This window comes from Haliotis rufescens, unplaced genomic scaffold, assembly GCF_023055435.1.
Source record: "Haliotis rufescens isolate VD_foot unplaced genomic scaffold, xgHalRufe1.0.p SCAF_15, whole genome shotgun sequence".
NCBI lineage: Eukaryota > Metazoa > Mollusca > Gastropoda > Lepetellida > Haliotidae > Haliotis > Haliotis rufescens.
The window spans coordinates 35,569,833-35,591,756 of record NW_025963835.1 but is presented as its reverse complement, the minus strand read 5'-3'; the positions used below and the strand labels follow the sequence as shown (position 1 = coordinate 35,591,756).

The window sequence follows — 21,924 nt, the reverse complement described above, 5'->3', positions numbered from 1 at the left end:
AAAACGTTCTTGACTACAACCATGTAAAACGTTCTATGTACAACCACGTTCAACGTTCTATGTACAACCATGTAAAACGTTCTATGTACAACCACGTTCAACGTTCTATGTACCACCATGTAAAACGTTCTATGTACAACCACGTAAAACGTTCTATGTACAACCATGTAAAACGTTCAATGTACAACCATGTAAAACGTTCTATGTACAACCACGTAAAACGTTCAATGTACAACCATGTAAAACGTTCAATGTACAACCACGTAAAACGTCCTATGTACAACCACGTAAAACGTTCTATGTACAACCATGTAAAACGTTCTATGTACAACCACGTAAAACGTTCTATGTAAAACCATGTAAAACGTTCTATGTACCACCATGTAAAACGTTATATGTACAATCATGTAAAACGTTCTATGTACAACCATGTAAAACGTTCTATGTAAAACCATGTAAAACGTTCTATGTACAACCACGTTCAACGTTCTATGTACAACCATGTAAAACGTTCTATGTACAACCATGTAAAACGTTCTATGTACAACCATGTAAAACGTTCTATGTAAAACCATGTAAAACGTTCTATGTACAACCACGTTCAACGTTCTATGTACAACCATGTAAAACGTTCTATGTACAACCATGTAAAACGTTCTATGTACAACCATGTAAAACGTTCAATGTACAACCATGTAAAACGTTCTATGTACAACCACGTTCAACGTTCTATGTAAACCATGTAAAACGTTCTATGTACAACCATGTAAAACGTTCTTGACTACAACCATGTAAAACGTTCTATGTACAACCACGTTCAACGTTCTATGTACAACCATGTAAAACGTTCTATGTAAGCCATGTAAAACGTTCTATGTACCACCATGTAAAACGTTCTATGTACAACCACGTAAAACGTTCTATGTACAACCATGTAAAACGTTCTATGTACAACCATGTAAAGCGTTCTATGTACAACCATGTAAAACGTTCTTGACAACAACCATGTAAAACGTTCTATGTACAACCACGTTCAACGTTCTATGTACAACCATGTAAAACGTTCTATGTACAACCATGTAAAGCGTTCTATGTACAACCATGTAAAACGTTCTATGTAAACCATGTAAAACGTTCTATGTACAACCATGTAAAACGTTCTATGTACAACCACGTAAAACGTTATATGTAAACCATGTAAAACGTTATATGTAAACCATGTAAAGCGTTCTGTGTAAAACTATGTAAAACGTTATATGTACAACCATGAAAAACGTTCTATGTACAACCATGTAAAACGTTCAATGTACAACCATGTAAAATGTTCTATGTACAACCATGTAAAACGTTCTATGTAAAAGCACGTAAAACGTTCTATGTAAAACCACGTAAAACGTTCTATGTAAACCATGTAAAGTGTTCTATGTAAACCATGAAAAACGTTCTATGTACAACCATGTAAAACGTTCTATGTACAACCATGTAAAATGTTCTATGTACAACCATGTAAAATGTTCTATGTACAACCATGTAAAACGTTCTATGTACAACCATGTAAAACGTTCTATGTACAACCATGTAAAACGTTCTATGTAAAAGCACGTAAAACGTTCTATGTAAAACCATGTAAAACGTTCTATGTAAACCATGTAAAGCGTTCTATGTAAACCATGTAAAGCGTTCTATGTACAACCATGTAAAACGTTCTATGTACAACCATGTAAAACGTACTATGTAAACCATGGAAAGCGTTCTATGTACAACCATGTAAAACGTTCTATGTACAACCACGTTCAACGTTCTATGTACAACCATGTAAAACGTTCTATGTAAAACCACGTAAAACGTTCTATGTACAACCATGTAAAACGTTCTATGTACAACCATGTAAAACGTTCTATACATGTACAACCATGTAAAACGTTCAATGTACAACCATGTAAAACGTTCTATGTACAACCACGTAAAACGTTCTATGTAAACCATGTAAAACGTTCTATGTACAACCATGTAAAACGTTCTTGACTACAACCATGTAAAACGTTCTATGTACAACCACGTTCAACGTTCTATGTACAACCATGTAAAACGTTCTATGTAAACCATGTAAAACGTTTTATGTACCACCATGTAAAACGTTCTATGTACAACCATGTAAAACGTTCTTGACTACAACCATGTAAAACGTTCTATGTACAACCACGTTCAACGTTCTATGTACAACCATGTAAAACGTTCTATGTAAAACCATGTAAAACGTTCTATGTACAACCACGTTCAACGTTCTATGTAAAACCATGTAAAACGTTCTATGTACAACCACGTTCAACGTTCTATGTACAACCATGTAAAACGTTCTATGTACAACCATGTAAAACGTTCTATGTACAACCATGTAAAACGTTCTATGTAAAACCATGTAAAACGTTCTATGTACAACCACGTTCAACGTTCTATGTACAACCATGTAAAACGTTCTATGTACAACCATGTAAAACGTTCTATGTACAACCATGTAAAACGTTCAATGTACAACCATGTAAAACGTTCTATGTACAACCACGTTCAACGTTCTTTGTAAACCATGTAAAACGTTCTATGTACAACCATGTAAAACGTTCTTGACTACAACCATGTAAAACGTTCTATGTACAACCACGTAAAACGTTCTATGTACAACCATGTAAAACGTTCAATGTACAACCATGTAAAACGTTCTATGTAAAACCACGTAAAACGTTCAATGTACAACCACGTAAAACGTTCTATGTACAACCATGTAAAACGTTCTATGTAGAACCACGTAAAACGTTCAATGTACAACCATGTAAAACGTTCTATGTACAACCATGTAAAACGTTCTATGTACAACCACGTAAAACGTTCTATGTACAACCATGTAAAACGTTCTATTTAAAACCATGTAAAACGTTCTATGTACAACCACGTTCAACGTTCTATGTACAACCATGTAAAACGTTCTATGTACAACCATGTAAAACGTTCTATGTACAACCACGTAAAACGTTCTATGTACAACCATGTAAAACGTTCTATGTACAACCATGTAAAGCGTTCTATGTACAACCATGTAAAACGTTCTTGACAACAACCATGTAAAACGTTCTATGTACAACCACGTTCAACGTTCTATGTACAACCATGTAAAACGTTCTATGTACAACCATGTAAAGCGTTCTATGTACAACCATGTAAAACGTTCTATGTACAACCATGTAAAACGTTCTATGTACAACCATGTAAAACGTTCTATGTACAACCACGTAAAACGTTATATGTAAACATGTAAAACGTTATATGTAAACCATGTAAAGCGTTCTGTGTAAAACTATGTAAAACGTTATATGTACAACCATGAAAAACGTTCTATGTACAACCATGTAAAACGTTCAATGTACAACCATGTAAAATGTTCTATGTACAACCATGTAAAACGTTCTATGTAAAAGCACGTAAAACGTTCTATGTAAAACCACGTAAAACGTTCTATGTAAACCATGTAAAGTGTTCTATGTAAACCATGAAAAACGTTCTATGTACAACCATGTAAAACGTTCTATGTACAACCATGTAAAATGTTCTATGTACAACCATGTAAAACGTTCTATGTACAACCATGTAAAACGTTCTATGTACAACCATGTAAAACGTTCTATGTACAACCATGTAAAACGTTCTATGTAAAAGCACGTAAAACGTTCTATGTAAAACCACGTAAAACGTTCTATGTAAACCATGTAAAGCGTTCTATGTAAACCATGTAAAGCGTTCTATGTACAACCATGTAAAACGTTCTATGTACAACCATGTCAAACGTACTATGTAAACCATGGAAAGCGTTCTATGTACAACCATGTAAAACGTTCTATGTAAAACCATGTAAAACGTTCTATGTACAACCACGTTCAACGTTCTATGTACAACCATGTAAAACGTTCTATGTAAAACCACGTAAAACGTTCTATGTACAACCATGTAAAACGTTCTATGTACAACCATGTAAAACGTTCTATACATGTACAACCATGTAAAACGTTCAATGTACAACCATGTAAAACGTTCTATGTACAACCACGTAAAACGTTCTATGTAAACCATGTAAAACGTTCTATGTACAACCATGTAAAACGTTCTTGACTACAACCATGTAAAACGTTCTATGTACAACCACGTTCAACGTTCTATGTACAACCATGTAAAACGTTCTATGTAAACCATGTAAAACGTTCTATGTACCACCATGTAAAACGTTCTATGTACAACCATGTAAAACGTTCTTGACTACAACCATGTAAAACGTTCTATGTACAACCACGTTCAACGTTCTATGTACAACCATGTAAAACGTTCTATGTAAACCATGTAAAACGTTCTATGTACCACCATGTAAAACGTTCTATGTACAACCACGTAAAACGTTCTATGTACAACCATGTAAAACGTTCAATGTACAACCATGTAAAACGTTCTATGTACAACCACGTAAAACGTTCAATGTACAACCATGTAAAACGTTCAATGTACAACCACGTAAAACGTCCTATGTACAACCACGTAAAACGTTCTATGTACAACCATGTAAAACGTTCTATGTACAACCACGTAAAACGTTCTATGTACAACCATGTAAAACGTTCTATGTACCACCATGTAAAACGTTATATGTACAATCATGTAAAACGTTCTATGTACAACCATGTAAAACGTTCTATGTAAAACCATGTAAAACGTTCTATGTACAACCACGTTCAACGTTCTATGTACAACCATGTAAAACGTTCTATGTACAACCATGTAAAACGTTCTATGTACAACCATGTAAAACGTTCTATGTAAAACCATGTAAAACGTTCTATGTACAACCACGTTCAACGTTCTATGTACAACCATGTAAAACGTTCTATGTACAACCATGTAAAACGTTCTATGTACAACCATGTAAAACGTTCAATGTACAACCATGTAAAACGTTCAATGTACAACCATGTAAAACGTTCTATGTACAACCACGTTCAACGTTCTATGTAAACCATGTAAAACGTTCTATGTACAACCATGTAAAACGTTCTTGACTACAACCATGTAAAACGTTCTTTGTACAACCACGTTCAACGTTCTATGTACAACCATGTAAAACGTTCTATGTAAGCCATGTAAAACGTTCTATGTACCACCATGTAAAACGTTCTATGTACAACCACGTAAAACGTTCTATGTACAACCATGTAAAACGTTCAATGTACAACCATGTAAAACGTTCTATGTAAAACCACGTAAAACGTTCAATGTACAACCACGTAAAACGTTCTATGTACAACCATGTAAAACGTTCTATGTAGAACCACGTAAAACGTTCAATGTACAACCATGTAAAACGTTCTATGTACAACCATGTAAAACGTTCTATGTACAACCACGTAAAACGTTCTATGTACAACCATGTAAAACGTTCTATTTAAAACCATGTAAAACGTTCTATGTACAACCACGTTCAACGTTCTATGTACAACCATGTAAAACGTTCTATGTACAACCATGTAAAACGTTCTATGTACAACCACGTAAAACGTTCTATGTAAAACCATGTAAAACGTTCTATGTACAACCACGTTCAACGTTCTATGTAAAACCATGTAAAACGTTCTATGTACAACCATGTAAAACGTTCTATGTACAACCATGTAAAACGTTCTATGTACAACCATGTAAAACGTTCTATGTACAACCACGTTCAACGTTCTATGTAAACCATGTAAAACGTTCTATGTACAACCATGTAAAACGTTCTTGACTACAACCATGTAAAACGTTCTATGTACAACCACGTAAAACGTTCAATGTACAACCACGTAAAACGTTCTATGTACAACCACGTAAAACATTCTATGTACAATCATGTAAAACGTTCTATGTACAACCACGTAAAACGTTCTATGTAAAACCACGTTAAACGTTCAATGTATGGCCCGTAGTGTCTCCATAAGAAACTAGGTTTGCAGTATCAACTCTTAGTGTTAACTTTTTAAATGAATGAATAAATACTTAGGTTATTTTGCAAAACAAATATCCACATTGAACGAACGCTTGCAGATGCAAATGTAACACGAAGTGTCACCATATGAAGATTAGGGTTGCAACCCTTAGTGTTACTGGTTGAAGTTATAATAGCTATTTGCCATTCTCTTTTATTTTGTTATAAAGATATTCCGGTTTTCTTTTAAGTCATATCATAAATGTTCTGATAATAAAATTGCCAAAGATACATGTAAGTAGTGTAGATAGATTGATGTTGAATAAATATTGTGGCATATTTTATGTTTATTGTTCAATTTTGTGACTGTTCTTGACTACAACCATATGTATCTGGTCACTAGCTTCTGGGTAAGGAAACTATCACGTATTGAAAACGGGCAGTGCATAAGAGTTAAATGTTTTGTAGCTTTGGGAGTACACAGACGCCAAGTTTATCTTTGCAGTCAATATGCTATCGTGATCAAGTTTTTGGTGAGATCATATTTCTATCACTCTCATTACTTGAACCTCTTCTAAACTCGAAATGACAAGCATTCTCCATAGAACTGTCAGTGCTGTGCTGACAATTCATGAATACAGAAAATCATAATAAGAAACAAAGTAATAGATTGAACAATTATTGCATCCATACTTGAGAATCTTCCAATAAAAGTTAAATACTATTTAATATAAATAAAGCAGTAACCCTTTCAAAATCCAAGAGTCAAATTGTACGATTCCGACTATATCCTAAGCATGTGTTTATGAATAACAATCAAACAGTGATGACACAGGGGTGAAGCCAGAAGGGTGAGCGTCTCCTGCCCCCCGGGCGGCACCCGTCACATACACATTCAGGTGGTTCTGGTGGGGAAATCAGTGGAAGGGAATTGGATATTTGATTGTTATTGAACGATATCAGATCATAATATATATATATATATATATATATATATATATATATATATACCTGAAGCCTAAGGGAAAACTACTTAGCCAAATGAACAGAAATTCCAATTCATATGCATATAGACACAGGCCCGCACAATTGGTGCCCATGGGGATGCCTACTTCTTGCCTAAATGTCTTACCCCCACATTGTACGTGGATGTTATCAATGAGGATGTCCAGCATTTCACATAGTGTTTCCTCAGTAAACTCCAGATGGCATTTGCTTTCACTTTTCACAATTTGTCCTGAACCTCTGAGTATAAATACGTAACTGTATCTGTGTTCACCACGTTTTGTAACAAAAGCCCCATGGATCAAGGAAGTCCTTAAGTTTGTCATGTGGGATAGTGGTGTACAAAGTTGAAAAATTAAATGTTTTGAGGGAATGGAACTTGGTTCTGAGACTGCAAAAAGTCAAGCACATCCTTTGAGTTTTTGAGAATTCACATGGTATTAATTCCACAAATTTCTCAAATACTTTCTGTAAACATAAATAAAGTCCTTCCTTGATTGTATGAAGGATTATGGTAATATTCTTTGAAACAGGGATTTGGTGGTACATTTGCTGGACCCAGCAATATATCTCTCTAGGGGGCACGGGTGGCCCAGTCGTCTAAGGCGCCGCGATTCGCTGTGCAGAGTTGCGTCCCTTGGGTACGCCAGGAACCTATGATTGTGGGTTCGAATCCCGGTTCGCCCCGATTATGTTTCTAGGTTTGTCAGCACCATACCAGTGCTCGTGGGTTTCACCGAAGTGGTAAACGTCTGAGAACTGCATCACTTCGAGCTTTCCTCCAACATTAAGCTGACACTCCGCGATATAACTAAAAATACTGTTAAAATCTGCGTTAAACCCAACTCACTCACTCATATTTCTCTCTTTGTACGGATTTTTATGGAGCTTTGGAATCCAGTGCAAAAGAGGAATGGACATGTCTTCAGGTTTTAGAGTCAAGTATGGAACTTGAGAAAAAGCATAACCTTTGTATTGTTACCCTTCCTTGGTTAGGGTTAGGTTGGTTGGTTGGTTTGCTTGTTTGTTGTGTGTGTCTTCAGCAACCCAATGCGACTATGCTTGTCGTAAGAGGCGACTAACGGGATCGGGTGGTCAGGCTCGCTGATTTGGTTTGATGCATGTCATCGTATCTCAATTTCGTGGATCAATGCTCATGATATCATTCACTGGATTGTCTGGTCCAGACTCGATTATTTACAAACCACTGTCATGTAGCTGGTATATTGCTGAATGCGGCGTTAAACAACAAAGTGATGTCAGTGTGTCTCCCAGATCCTTGAAAATATATTAATAAACGAATCCAACTCAAGTCTAGAATGATTTGTCAAATCGAAATTGCCTCAACTCTGACATTAAGCATTGTTCTGTTGAATGCGGCGTTTAACTACACACAAAACAAACAAGAAACTGGCAGTTTTGATAACTGGAAATAGACAGAAAAAAAACAACAGAAAAATGTATGTCGACTTTAGCATGTGAAAGAGATCTTCTTAGAGCTTTATGTAAATTCCGTTGTTTAAGCCATAATCTGAAATTACAGATAACTCGATTTAATACACCAACGAAGTAACCGCTATGAAATAGAAAATGAATACCATTTTTTGTTAATTTGTCCTTTTTATAACAGTAGTAGAGAAAATGTAATTCCAAAATGTTATCATGTGCAACCATCTGTTCCAAAATTTATCAGTCTTCTATCTACAAGAAATGATTCTGTTATGAAAAACCTGTCCATATATTTAAAAAGACATTTACCTATGTAAATACAAATGTAAAAAATATGAACGTTTGTTGTAAGAAAATATGTGCATGTGCATAGCATATATTATTCATGTAAATGAACTCTGGGCCATGTGGCCTTCATTCATGAATAAACTTCTTCTTCTTAATAAACAGCTAGAAATTAGAAAGGTGAGGTCAGGTGAAATTGGGTTTAACGTCGCGTCCGAGATTATTGCACTTATATAGCGACGTGCATGCATGTGTGTGTGTGTGTGGTTGCTTGTACCGGTCCGGACTGATGCCGATTTATAGTGCTAGCACACTGAGATACCATGCCGCAGTTTAACATGAATACCCCACTCAGACATAGTATACTGACTCCGAGCCGACCAGTACTTTTTTTAGCCCCTTAATGCCGAGCGCCAGACAGGGTAACAACAAGTACCATCTTTTAACATAATTTTGGTATGACGCGGCCTGGGATCGAACCCCGAACCTTTCGCTCTCCGGGCGGACGCTATACCACTCGACCACGGAGACAGCTACAATTAGAAAGACGTCAGTGTACATCATCGTATGTCCCCTCAGACTACAACATGTCACACCAATGTCCCTATAATTTGTTGCATGTCGGACACAAATGTGTTTCCACAATCTAACATTGTGACTATTCTGCAGACATTCTTATGTAGAAAGGTCAATTAATGGTTGTCTTGTTTTAAATCAAATAATTTCTCACTTTGAAGTTAACACGCTTTCCATGACGATTCGATAAGAAGCTGGTCACATGACTTCAAACTGGGGGTTCACAGTTGTTAGGGTTGAAATCTTTACCCCCTACTGACACTGGAATAAGCCATTCCTTACAATATTCCACCCAAGTACCCTAAGTTCATGTGCGATGCTAGAGTCCTACGAGGGTGAGGTGATATAACATTCAACAAGTCTCCAAAATGTTGTACAGTTACTATGCTTGCCGTAAAAGGCGACTAACGGGATCGATGCTCCAGATATTAATCACTGGATTGTCTGGTAAATAGTAGGGCTGCAACGATACAGGAAGGTCACGATACGATACGCATCTCGATATTCTGGTCGTGATACGATACGTGTCTCGATACGCAATGATAAAAGAAAAAACTTAAAGCATGTCAAGATTGAACCTTTCATGATTTTGGAACAGTCAAAATTATTTTATAATAACAAGACTACTGAAGTGGTTAGGCTTCAAAGTGGAACTTTCCCTAACTTTCCTTCAAAACAATTCAAAGTTCAAACACCAGAAAATAATTAATGTACTTCACCAGTGATACAACTTCAAAGAATTGTGGTGCAATGGTCGAATAAATTGTATCTGAAATTATTTTTTTATCAAGAACAATATACTCCAATATCGTGTTACTTTAGTTGCAGCTTTTACTATATATATTCTTAAAATTATAAGAACCACAAGCGTAGGATTTTGGTACTGGTGATTGCTGTTGCAGGATATTTTTACGTATGGAACAATTTGACCAGTCACCGTAGGGACTTCCCGCGCTACATGTATTTCGATTGCGAAAAGGTTCAGATATACAATGAACACGTTTTAATAACAAGATAGTATAATAATGGTATTGAATTGCGTACTTCAGTTCGGATTTGCAAACTGGTATTTTCGGTGTAATGTGCTTGCGGTGATCAGCTGACAATTTTTTTGAGATGGGGAAAAACGCCTGTCAGTGTAAAACCCGAGCTTATTAAAAATGTAAGTACGTGTTTTGGAGCCATGCGTTACCGCGCGCTATAACCAAGTTAGCGGTTTATTGAAAGGCACAATAGCGACGAAACGCTGTACTTGAGATTTGCGTTCCGTATCGTGGCGTATCGATAAATGGGCCCACGTTTATCGTATATCGCATCGCGCGGGGCAAGTATCACGATGCATCGGAATATCGGGTGTATCGTTCAACCCTTAGTAGTGAGTGAATATGGTTTTACGCCGCTTTTAGCAATATTCCAGCAATATCACGGCGGGGGACACCAGAAATGGGCTTCACACATTGTACCCATGTCGGGAATCGAACCCAGGTCTTCGGCGTGACGAGCGAACGCTTTAACCACGAGGCTACCCGACCGCCCCTCAACCCTTAGTAAATAGTGATATAAAAATGATAAGAACTGACTTTCACTTTGCGTGAGTTCATTGGAGTATGAACCTTCATAGATAGAGGGACAAAACTGTATGAACATTGGAGCCTGCGACGTCATTCATACACTGTCAATATGACTTATGAACAACAATGTCGTGGTCATGTGACCGACCTCTAATTCAATGGAAAAGCTGTATATCATGTAAACCTCAAATTAAAAGTATATATATATACATACCAAATACCAATTCTACTGGTATGTTTATTTGTATACAATAACTCTAAAACACTTATTCTAATCACTCGCTTCATCATACATTAATTCATACAAGCTAAGTTTGGTGCGGAACTTTAAAGAGCCAAAGTATACATGAGACATGTACGCATTATATTCACTTACACGATAGTGAGTGAGTTTGATATTAGGGCGCTTTTAGCAATATTCCAGCAATATCACGGCGGGGGACACAAGAAATGGGCTTCACGCATTGTACCCATGTCGGTAATCGGGTCTTCGGCGTGACGAGCGAACGCTTTGACCACTAGGCTACCCGACCGCCCAACTTACACGATAAGATCATTAGCATATACACATGGGAATGTTATTAATTAGCTAAAATAAACATATACACAGTAAAAAATGTGTTGCACCCCCACATTAATACGTTTGATACATCACAACATTTAAAACGCCCGACTCTGGTTTTAATGGTAGGTATTCCTTGGGGATCTGATGTTAAATGTGTAATGTTTTCGGAGGGAAGATGATCACCAAAACATAGCAATCAGCACGTGAATTGCATGGTGCATGACATTTGCAGATTGCAGTATCTTCTTAAGCTCAACATCGCCTATAAAAGATGTTCTCTGACAGCCCAGTTTATTGTAACCCACAATGCCGGGTAGACGATTGTCAGAAGCAGTCAAGTGGCAGATTATTGGCCTTCATGGAGCAGGTCTTTCGTTCAAGGAGATTGGCAGAAGAACCGGACATCACTACTCAACAATAAGCCGTTTGGTCAGAAAACACGCACAAACTAATGATGTAAGGAATCGCAGACCCTCTGGCAGACCACGTAAGACCACAGTTAGAGATGACAGAGCTTGTTGAGGGTGGTAAGGCTCCATCCATTTGCTACAAGCACAACCTTGAAACGTCTTTGGCTTCCTCGTCAACAGTTCAGTACCCAGACCGTGAGAAATCGTCTTAAAGCTGAAGGGTTGAAGTCCAGAAGGGTTATCAAGCGACCTAAACTCACAGACAACCACAAACGACTACGTCTAGCCTGGTGTAGACTGAGACAGAACTGGAACTTGAGGTCCTGGAGAAGAGTCCACTGGTCGGACGAAAGCAGGTTCCTTCTGCATGTTGTGGATGGCAGAGTGAGAGTATGGAGGCGTCCTGGAACAGATTATACTGCAAGAAACATCATGCCAACTGTACCATATGGAGGTGGATCTGTTATGGTCTGGGGATGCTTCTCATTTGATTGTAAGCTTGATTTAGTGACCATACGAGGCAACTTGACAGGGGAGCGCTACATCCAAGAGGTGCTGAATCCAGTTGTGGTGCCCCATTTTGACAATCATCCACTGGCCACCAGACCGATATTCATGGATGACAATGCCAGACCACATCGTTCACGAGCTGTGACCCAGGTTATCCACAACAATGCTCTGACGCAGATTCCATGGCCAGCAATGAGTCCAGATCTGAATCCTCTGGAACATGTATGGGACATTTTGGGACGCCTGATTTATCGTCGGGACCCTCCTCCACAGAACTTGCGTGAATTGGAAGCAGCATTACACGAGGAGTGGCAGCAGCTGCCCATGGAGAGATTGCAGCGTCTTGTGAGGAGTATGAGACGAAGACTTCAAGCTGTGATCCAAGTGCTTGGTGGAAGTTCTCGATATTGACTTACTGTGTTCGTCAAATCTCCATATGACATTCTTACCCTATTGGATGAATTTGGTCACTAAAAATTATTGAGATGTCACCATACTTAATGCGTCTTCGTTGTTCGTTCATTTTTCGTAAAAGTTCAGCATGAGATTATTACATGCCATAAGGTCATGGAATACCCCATTTAAGTTCATTGTATAGACAATACACTGGTTTGTTGGTATACACGAAATCCTGGTTATAATATTAATTCGGTTATCTTTACACCCTTTCAAAACACCCCTCCATGAAAAAGTATAGGGGGTGCAACACTTTTTTTACTGTGTATACTTACATCAGACAAGTATGTTCGGAAACCTAGTTATGCTACGTTTACATCAATAAGATGGAAGGCGTAATATATATTTGCCGCACAAAACATTATACGTACTATTAAAAGAAGCCAAGAAGGATTACATATGCACCTGACCGCCTCCGTGGTCTAGTGGTAGAGCGTTCGCCGGAGAGCGGAAGGTCCGGGGTTCGATTCCAGGCCGCGTCATACCCAAAGACGTTAACACCCTGATAGTCCGGAAACCTTGTTAGTCAACCACCTGATAGTCCAGAAACCATGTTAGTCAACACCCTGATAGTCCGGAAACCTTGTTAGTCAACACCCTGATAGTCCGGAAACCTTGTTAGTCAACTCCCTGTTTGTCCAGAAACCTTGTTAGTCAACACCCTGATAGCCCGGAAACCTTGTTAGTCAACATCCCGATATTCTTCCCGAGGCAAGGGAAATGTTAATGTTCAGTTACCACCCTTGCTGAACTAGGCTTGAATTTCTGGGCCCGATCAAAGCTATTACCAGTTATGATATTGGCCAATCAGATTTGATCCATCATACTACTTACATTTGCTTCAAATGAAATTTGTGCCCAGTCAAACAATCAGATAGATAATCAAGATCTATATTGATGGGTCTTATCAGTGTTCGAAATACCTGCCTGCCCGACCGTCCGAGACGGGTTGATTTCAACTCGGGCTGCCAGATTTTCAAATTCCCCTGCCCGACGGTCGGGTTATATTTCATATGTGAACATATTCTAAATATTTCCCGATGATAAGCATTAATTCACATGTAAAGATGAATGATAAAATGTAACCAAAAAGAAACCCCGTAAGCTTATCCTGAGAAACATATGATTATAGTGGGCAGGCGGGTTTTGGTCAGGGCTGGCAAGTATTTCAGGTAGCCAGTCCTGTGGACTGGCTGAAAGTTTTGGGAGTTTCATACCCTGGTCTTATTCGCGAAGACCGCCTCCGTGGTCTAATGGTAGAGCGTCTGCCAGGAGAGCGGGGGTCCGGGGTTTGATCCCCGGCCGCGTCATACCAAAAGAAGTTTAAAGATTGTACTTGTTGTTACCCTGTCAGGCGCTCGGCATTAAGGGGCTAAAACAAGGACTGGTCGGATTGGAGTCGGTATACTGTGTCTGAGTGGGGTATTCATGTTAAACTGCGGCATGGTATCTCAGTGTGCTAGCACTATAAATCGGCATCAGTCCGGACTGGTACAAGCAGCCACACAAACACATATACACGTACATGCACGTCGCTATATAAGTGCAATAATCTTGGCCGCGACGTTAAACCCAATTTCACCCCACCTCACCGGACTAGCACACACACACACACACACACACACACACACACACACACACACTTATATACATAAAAGAGCAATAATCTTTTGACGCGACGTTAAACCCCATTTCACATCACCTCAACTCACATATGCACCTGATTAAGCCCTTATACTGCCACAGCACTTAATAATAACACATAAATATGCAATTCACACATAAACATTACTAATTATAACCTGGGATAAATGGAAATACATCCAGCGATGATAACACTGACTTGCACTCAAGTGAAGACTCCAATGAAAGTGTAAAAGTAAAATGAGCCTATGGTGACGAGGAGACGTTTCCGCCAATCGGTGCCATTTTCGCCAGGTGACGTTTTGCTGAGATGCCGCTTTAGCTATAATCCACTAGAACCCCAGTGACACAAGCGCCATGTTGACTGCCCTACTGCAGTTGTGAAGGTGAAATGCAGTGCCATTTTCGCCCGAGAAATCGGTGACGTTTTGCTGACCTGCCGTTTTAGCCTGCACCTGTTGTGAAGCCAGAAAAGATTGAGTGGTTGAACAGGACTAACACTTAGGAAATGAAATGAAGTTGAAATTAAAATACACTTGATAATATATACATAATCACATTCTATTACAGAGTTATGCGGTAAGGTATCGCACCACCGACCTACAGCTCTCACTTGAGCTGGCAGACGCGCTATCCACTATTCTATGTTATTAACATAAATCAGTTCACCTGTGCATTCTGCGTTTTATCCATGGATACAAATATATGAACAAGGCTCCATGAACAAGATATGACAATAAGTATCTTTTCATAGCAGATTAAGTGAAGGAATAATGTTGTTTTATCGGCTGCACAATGTTTTAGAGACAATTCTAAAGATACCAAAACGTTTCCTTGTCAAATTGCGCTCAGTCTTTGAATTATCATCTCTTCAGATGTTGATATATATATGAAAACGTTGATAATTCTGAAATGAATGTTCCGGTCGACGGGCGCCCCAAGCCTTGAACCTGGGTAATGGTACCTAAACAGCTGCTAACGACAGACGGTGGACCCCGCTGATGATGAGAAGGGATTAGAGTGCTCTCTCTTTGTGAAGTAGATGGCGCTGACAAATTTATGCATGCGCAGTTCACATGTATCACCATTTTGCCGAAATGAGAGTGTAGAAAGTGAAGTACGGCTGAAAATGTGCTCTAGTTGTTAATATTGAAACAAGACAAAGGTAAACGTTTATGTTCTTTTGCATGAAGGGCTTTCGACGGCCAGGCGCCTGCTGTCCCCAGACAATCTGGTTTTGTGTGACAAAACATAAACACGAGACACAACAAAGATATAGGCCTATGTATGCAGCAGAGACATGGATTTAAAATTAGTGATATGGCACCTAACGAGTAATGTATCGCGTACGATTTTATATATCCTTCATATTTTGTATTGATGAACATACACATAAGATATGGCCACTTTACTAAAGCACTCATATCATGAACTCCCCTTGTAGATGTGAAAATGAATTGAATATTTTAGCATGTTTACATTCGTTGACCATAATTTCAGCCATTGAAACTTGCACAGTCCCAGCAAATAGTCCAAATGATATCCTTAGGGCAAGGAGAAGTACTCCGATTCAGCATGTTCTACTATACAAATGTTGTAATGGGGGCCAGGCAGGGTTGTGTCAGTGTGATTCATTGCTACACTAATCTGCCACCAAAGTGCATGCGTCCTGTCCAAGCTCTGTTACCAAGCCACCACCACCATCTGTGGTGGCTGGGAAATACATCACTTCAATTTCATCCCCAACAAACTTGACAAATAACATGATTACAGAGCTCCAGATAAGCTTTTGGTGTTGTGGGTATTTTACCCATGCATTTTAAAATCATTGGTTGTCAGTATTTCTATCTGGGTATTCAAATTTCTGTTACTCACTAGTTTTTACACATGTGGGTATTTAAGTTAAATATTTAAAAACACTATTCATCTAGTCCCTGCAAACTGGTGTCGTGTGGGTTTGAGAGCTTTATAGGACTCAAAAATACCACGATACTTCCACAAGAAAGTGTGATGGCAAATGATCATGATGTAACTGTCATCGTGCAGTTTGGCAAGCTTGACGGAATGCCGTTTATAATTTCAAAATAAGTTGCTGATTTGCTTATCGAATATGCAGGGTACTTCACAATATTTTGATGATACGCACAAGTTTATTTTTGTAGCGTATCTGTAATGTTCATTGCGTATTTGATACGCTTGGATTTTATTTTACTGCATTCCTGATGCGTATTTTACACAGATATGCAGTTCATCTGGAGCTCTCTGATTATCAATATTGCACAAACATGATAATAGTACTATCTTTTTTTCAGTTGAAAAAAATCGTGTTTTAATATATCAAGACTAAGACTTGAAAAAGTGATATACTGTATTCGACGTAATAAGCGCCCCACTCTAATAAGCGCCCACGGCGATATTTGCTAATATATTGACTAGTAAACAATCCCAATTAGCACCCCTTCAGATTGATCAATGTTCACAAGATTTATTTATTCGCGTATAATACGCACTCGTGTGTTATATGCACCCTTAATTATAGGCAATTAAATTCTGGAAAAATATATATGTCGTATATAAACATTTCAGGCTGTCAGCATAAACCACGAAATTTATCTTTCAACTCTGTTGTTTTTCACCAAAATAATATTCTAATAAGAGCCCCCTATTTCTCATTTTAGAGAGCGCCCTGGGCGCTTAATACGTCGAATACGGTAATCAGCATTATCACAAAGAATAAACGATATATGTATGTCATATTACTTGATAATTTATAACTCCTCTTATTTGGTTTCATGGCATATGTTAGAGAAATAAAGTTTTCACTACCCACTTGCTTAGTGTAAGAAACAATGGCTCTGCCCTGACCTATTATGGTTCAAGCTTAAGTTCAGGGTGTGATGATGCATTAAGTGGACTGCTCATAATAATCACTGGATTGTCTGGTGTAGACTAGATTATTTACAGGCTGCTGTCATAAAGCTGGAATATTGCTTGTCTTGTTATGTTAACATTGATCAACTCTCCTTTCCAGCATACTACAGGAGGTGAAGAGATGTATAACGGCATTGGCCTGACTACCCCTCGGGGTAGCGGCACGAATGGCTTTGTCCAACGCAATTTGTCGTTTGTACGCAAGCACAAGGACCGGGTGGACTATAAGTCTGAGGAGGAGATCCGAAAGCTGGACCAGTCCCTGCTGAAACAACCCAACCAGGACATCCTGGAACATGAGCGCAAGAGGAAAGTGGAACTCAAGTGTATGGAGATGCACGAACTCATGGAGGAACAGGGGTAGGTCTAACAAATGTTATATTTGGGATAACACTTTCTTAGTCAAGTACAGATTCTCGTACTTTTTGGGGGGGTTGTGAGTCCCGTCCGGAATTCGAACCCACACTTGCCAGAGTAAGGCACCTAATCGCCAGCACACAAAGTCAGCGATCTAACCCACTCAGCCACAGAGGCTTCCACAAAAATGAAAGTCCGACAACTGGTGGTCTAGATCACGTACTTTGAGTACCCCTCTGACAAGTGTAAACTGGCACAGCTCCCATGGCCGAAAGCCATGAATACACAATGCCTTCACACCAGTAGCTAGTAACACAAGCATGGTTTTTCTCATTCAATCAAGCCATAGTATCTCTCGTTCTGTCCAGCCAGGTGATATCGGTCCCCCTGTCTTGTAGTATCTCTTGTCCAGTCCAGTCAGGTGATAGTGGTCCCACTGTCTTGTAGTATCTCTTGTTCAGTCCAGTCAGGTGATGGCGGTCCCACTGTCTTGTAGTATCTCTCATTCAGTCCAGTCAGGTGATAGTGGTCCCCCTGTCTTGTAGTATCTCCTGTTCAGTCCAGTCAGGTGATAGTGGTCCCACTGTCTTGTAGTATCTCCTGTTCAGTCCAGTCAGGTGATAGTGGTCCCACTGTCTTGTAGTATCTCCTGTTCAGTCCAGTCAGGTGATAGTGGTCCCACTGTCTTGAAGTATCTCTCATTCAGTCCAGTCAGGTGATAGTGGTCCCCCTGTCTTGTAGTATCTCCTGTTCAGTCCAGTCAGGTGATAGTGGTCCCCCTGTCTTGTAGTATCTCCTGTTCAGTCCAGTCAGGTGATAGTGGTCCCCCTGTCTTGTAGTATCTCCTGTTCAGTCCAGTCAGGTGATAGTGGTCCCCCTGTCTTGTAGTATCTCCTGTTCAGTCCAGTCAGGTGATAGTGGTCCCCCTGTCTTGTAGTATCTCCTGTTCAGTCCAGTCAGGTGATAGTGGTCCCCCTGTCTTGTAGTATCTCCTGTTCAGTCCAGTCAGGTGATAGTGGTCCCCCTGTCTTGTAGTATCTCCTGTTCAGTCCAGTCAGGTGATAGTGGTCCCCCTGTCTTGTAGTATCTCCTGTTCAGTCCAGTCAGGTGATAGTGGTCCCCCTGTCTTGTAGTATCTCCTGTTCAGTCCAGTCAGGTGATAGTGGTCCCCCTGTCTTGTAGTATCTCCTGTTCAGTCCAGTCAGGTGATAGTGGTCCCCCTGTCTTGTAGTATCTCCTGTTCAGTCCAGTCAGGTGATAGCGGTCCCCCTGTCTTGTAGTATCTCCTGTTCAGTCCAGTCAGGTGATAGTGGTCCCCCTGTCTTGTAGTATCTCCTGTTCAGTCCAGTCAGGTGATAGTGGTCCCCCTGTCTTGTAGTATCTCTCGTTCAGTCCAGTCAGGTGATAGCGGTCCCCCTGTCTTGTAGTATCTCTCGTTCAGTCCAGTCAGGTGATAGTGGTCCCCCTGTCTTGTAGTATCTCTCGTTCAGTCCAGTCAGGTGATAGTGGTCCCCCTGTCTTGTAGTATCTCTCGTTCAGTCCAGTCAGGTGATAGCGGTCCCCCTGTCTTGTAGTATCTCTCGTTCAGTCCAGTCAGGTGATAGTGGTCCCACTGTCTTGTAGTATCTCTCGTTCAGTCCAGTCAGGTGATAGTGGTCCCCCTGTCTTGTAGTATCTCTCGTTCAGTCCAGTCAGGTGATAGTGGTCCCCCTGTCTTGTAGTATCTCTTGTTCAGTCCAGTCAGGTGATAGTGGTCCCCCTGTCTTGTAGTATCTCTTGTTCAGTCCAGTCAGGTGATAGTGGTCCCCCTGTCTTGTAGTATCTCTCGTTCAGTCCAGTCAGGTGATAGCGGTCCCCCTGTCTTGTAGTATCTCCTGTTCAGTCCAGTCAGGTGATAGTGGTCCCCCTGTCTTGTAGTATCTCCTGTTCAGTCCAGTCAGGTGATAGTGGTCCCACTGTCTTGTAGTATCTCTCATTCAGTCCAGTCATGTGATAGCGGGCCCCCTGTCTTGTAGTATCTCCTGTTCAGTCCAGTCAGGTGATAGTGGTCCCCCTGTCTTGTAGTATCTCTCATTCAGTCCAGTCAGGTGATATCGGTCCCCCTGGCTTGTAGTATCTCCTGTTCAGTCCAGTCAGGTGATAGTGGTCCCCCTGTCTTGTAGTATCTCTCATTCAGTCCAGTCAGGTGATAGTGGTCCCCCTGTCTTGTAGTATCTCCTGTTCAGTCCAGTCAGGTGATAGTGGTCCCCCTGTCTTGTAGTATCTCCTGTTCAGTCCAGTAAGGTGATAGTGGTCCCACTGTCTTGTAGTATCTCCTGTTCAGTCCAGTCAGGTGATAGTGGTCCCCCTGTCTTGTAGTATCTCCTGTTCAGTCCAGTCAGGTGATAGTGGTCCCACTGTCTTGTAGTATCTCTCATTCAGTCCAGTCAGGTGATAGTGGTCCCCCTGTCTTGTAGTATCTCTTGTTCAGTCCAGTCAGGTGATAGCGGTCCCCCTGTCTTGTAGTATCTCCTGTTCAGTCCAGTCAGGTGATAGTGGTCCCCCTGTCTTGTAGTATCTCCTGTTCAGTCCAGCAAGGTGATAGCGGTCCCACTGTCTTGTAGTATCTCTCATTGAGTCCAGCCAGGTGATAGCAGTCCCCCTGTCTTGTATCTTCTGTTCAGTCCAGTCAGGTGATGGCGGGTCCCCTGTCTTGTAGTATCTCCTGTTCAGTCCAGCCAGGTGATAGCGGTCCTCCTGTCTTGTAGAGTCTCTCATTGAGTCCAGCCAGGTGATAGCAGTCCCCCTGTCTTGTATCTTCTGTTCAGTCCAGTCAGGTGATGGCGGTCCCCCTGTCTTGTAGTATCTTCTGTTCAGTCCAGTCATGTGATAGCGGGCCCCCTGTCTTGTAGTATCTCCTGTTCAGTCCAGTCAGGTGATAGTGGTCCCCCTGTCTTGTAGTATCTCCTGTTCAGCAGTCCAGTCAGGTGATATCGGTCCTCCTGTCTTGTAGTATCTCCTGTTCAGTCCAGTCAGGTGATAGTGGTCCCCCTGTCTTGTAGTATCTCCTGTTCAGTCCAGTCAGGTGATAGCATTCCCCCTGTCTTGTAGTATCTCCTGTTCAGTCCAGTCAGGTGATATCGGTCCTCCTGTCTTGTAGTATCTCCTGTTCAGTCCAGTCAGGTGATATCGGTCCTCCTGTCTTGTAGTATCTCCTGTTCAGTCCAGTCAGGTGATAGTGGTCCCCCTGTCTTGTAGTATCTCCTGTTCAGTCCAGTCAGGTGATAGCATTCCCCCTGTCTTGTAGTATCTCCTGTTCAGTCCAGTCAGGTGATATCGGTCCTCCTGTCTTGTAGTATCTCTTGTTCAGTCCAGTCATGTGATAGTGGTCCCCCTGTCTTGTAGTATCTCCTGTTCAGTCCAGTCATGTGATAGCGGTCCTCCTGTCTTGTAGTATCTCTCATTGAGTCCAGCCAGGTGATAGCGGTCCCCCTGTCTTGTATCTTCTGTTCAGTCCAGCCAGGTGATAGCGGTCCCCCTGTCTTGTAGTATCTCTCATTGAGTCCAGCCAGGTGATAGCGGTCCCCCTGTCTTGTATCTTCTGTTCAGTCCAGCCAGGTGATAGTGGTCCACCTATTTAATATTGATAGTAGACCAGCCAGGACCTCCTTAATATCAACACTGATAGTAGACCAGCCAGGACCTCCTTAATATGAACACTGATAGTAGAACAGCCAGGACCTCCTTCATATCAACATTGATAGTAGAACAGTCAGGACCTCCTTAATATCAACATTGATAGTAGAACAGTCAGGACCTCCTTAATATGAACACTGATAGTGGAACAGCCAGGACCTCCTTCATATCAACATTGATAGTAGAACAGTCAGGACCTCCTTAATATCAACATTGATAGTAGAACAGTCAGGACCTCCTTAATATCAACATTGATAGAACAGTCAGGACCTCCTTAATATCAACATTGATAGTAGAACAGTCAGGACCTCCTTAATATCAACACTGATAGTGGAACAGCCAGGACCTCCTTAAGATCAACACTGATAGTAGAACAGCCAGGACCTCCTTAATATCAACACTGATAGAACAGCCAGGACCTCCTTAATATCAACACTGATAGTAGAACAGCCAGGACCTCCTTAAGATCGACATTGATAGTAGAACAGTCAGGACCTC

General features: G+C 40.5%; 1 protein-coding gene and 1 long non-coding RNA gene across 4 annotated transcripts in view; one reads left to right on the top strand and one right to left on the bottom strand.

Moving 5' to 3' along the window:
- Positions 1-8,462: 8,462 nt before the first annotated feature.
- LOC124124565 lies at positions 8,463-15,489 on the bottom strand. The gene is made up of 3 exons (XR_006859501.1): positions 15,428-15,489; positions 14,622-14,918; positions 8,463-8,528 (listed from the first exon to the last, which is right to left on the bottom strand). It is a non-coding gene; the product is annotated as an uncharacterized LOC124124565 (long non-coding RNA).
- Positions 15,483-21,924, top strand: part of LOC124124572 (serine/arginine repetitive matrix protein 2-like) — a 108,399-nt gene continuing 101,957 nt past the window's right edge. For all 3 annotated transcript variants that reach the window (XM_046487771.2, XM_046487770.2, XM_046487773.2), the window contains exons 1-2: positions 15,483-15,628; positions 17,495-17,754. In XM_046487771.2, coding sequence (XP_046343727.2) covers positions 17,516-17,754 — 239 coding nt within the window. In that variant the 5' untranslated portion in view covers positions 15,483-15,628; positions 17,495-17,515. The remainder of the gene's footprint in view (positions 15,629-17,494; positions 17,755-21,924) is intronic.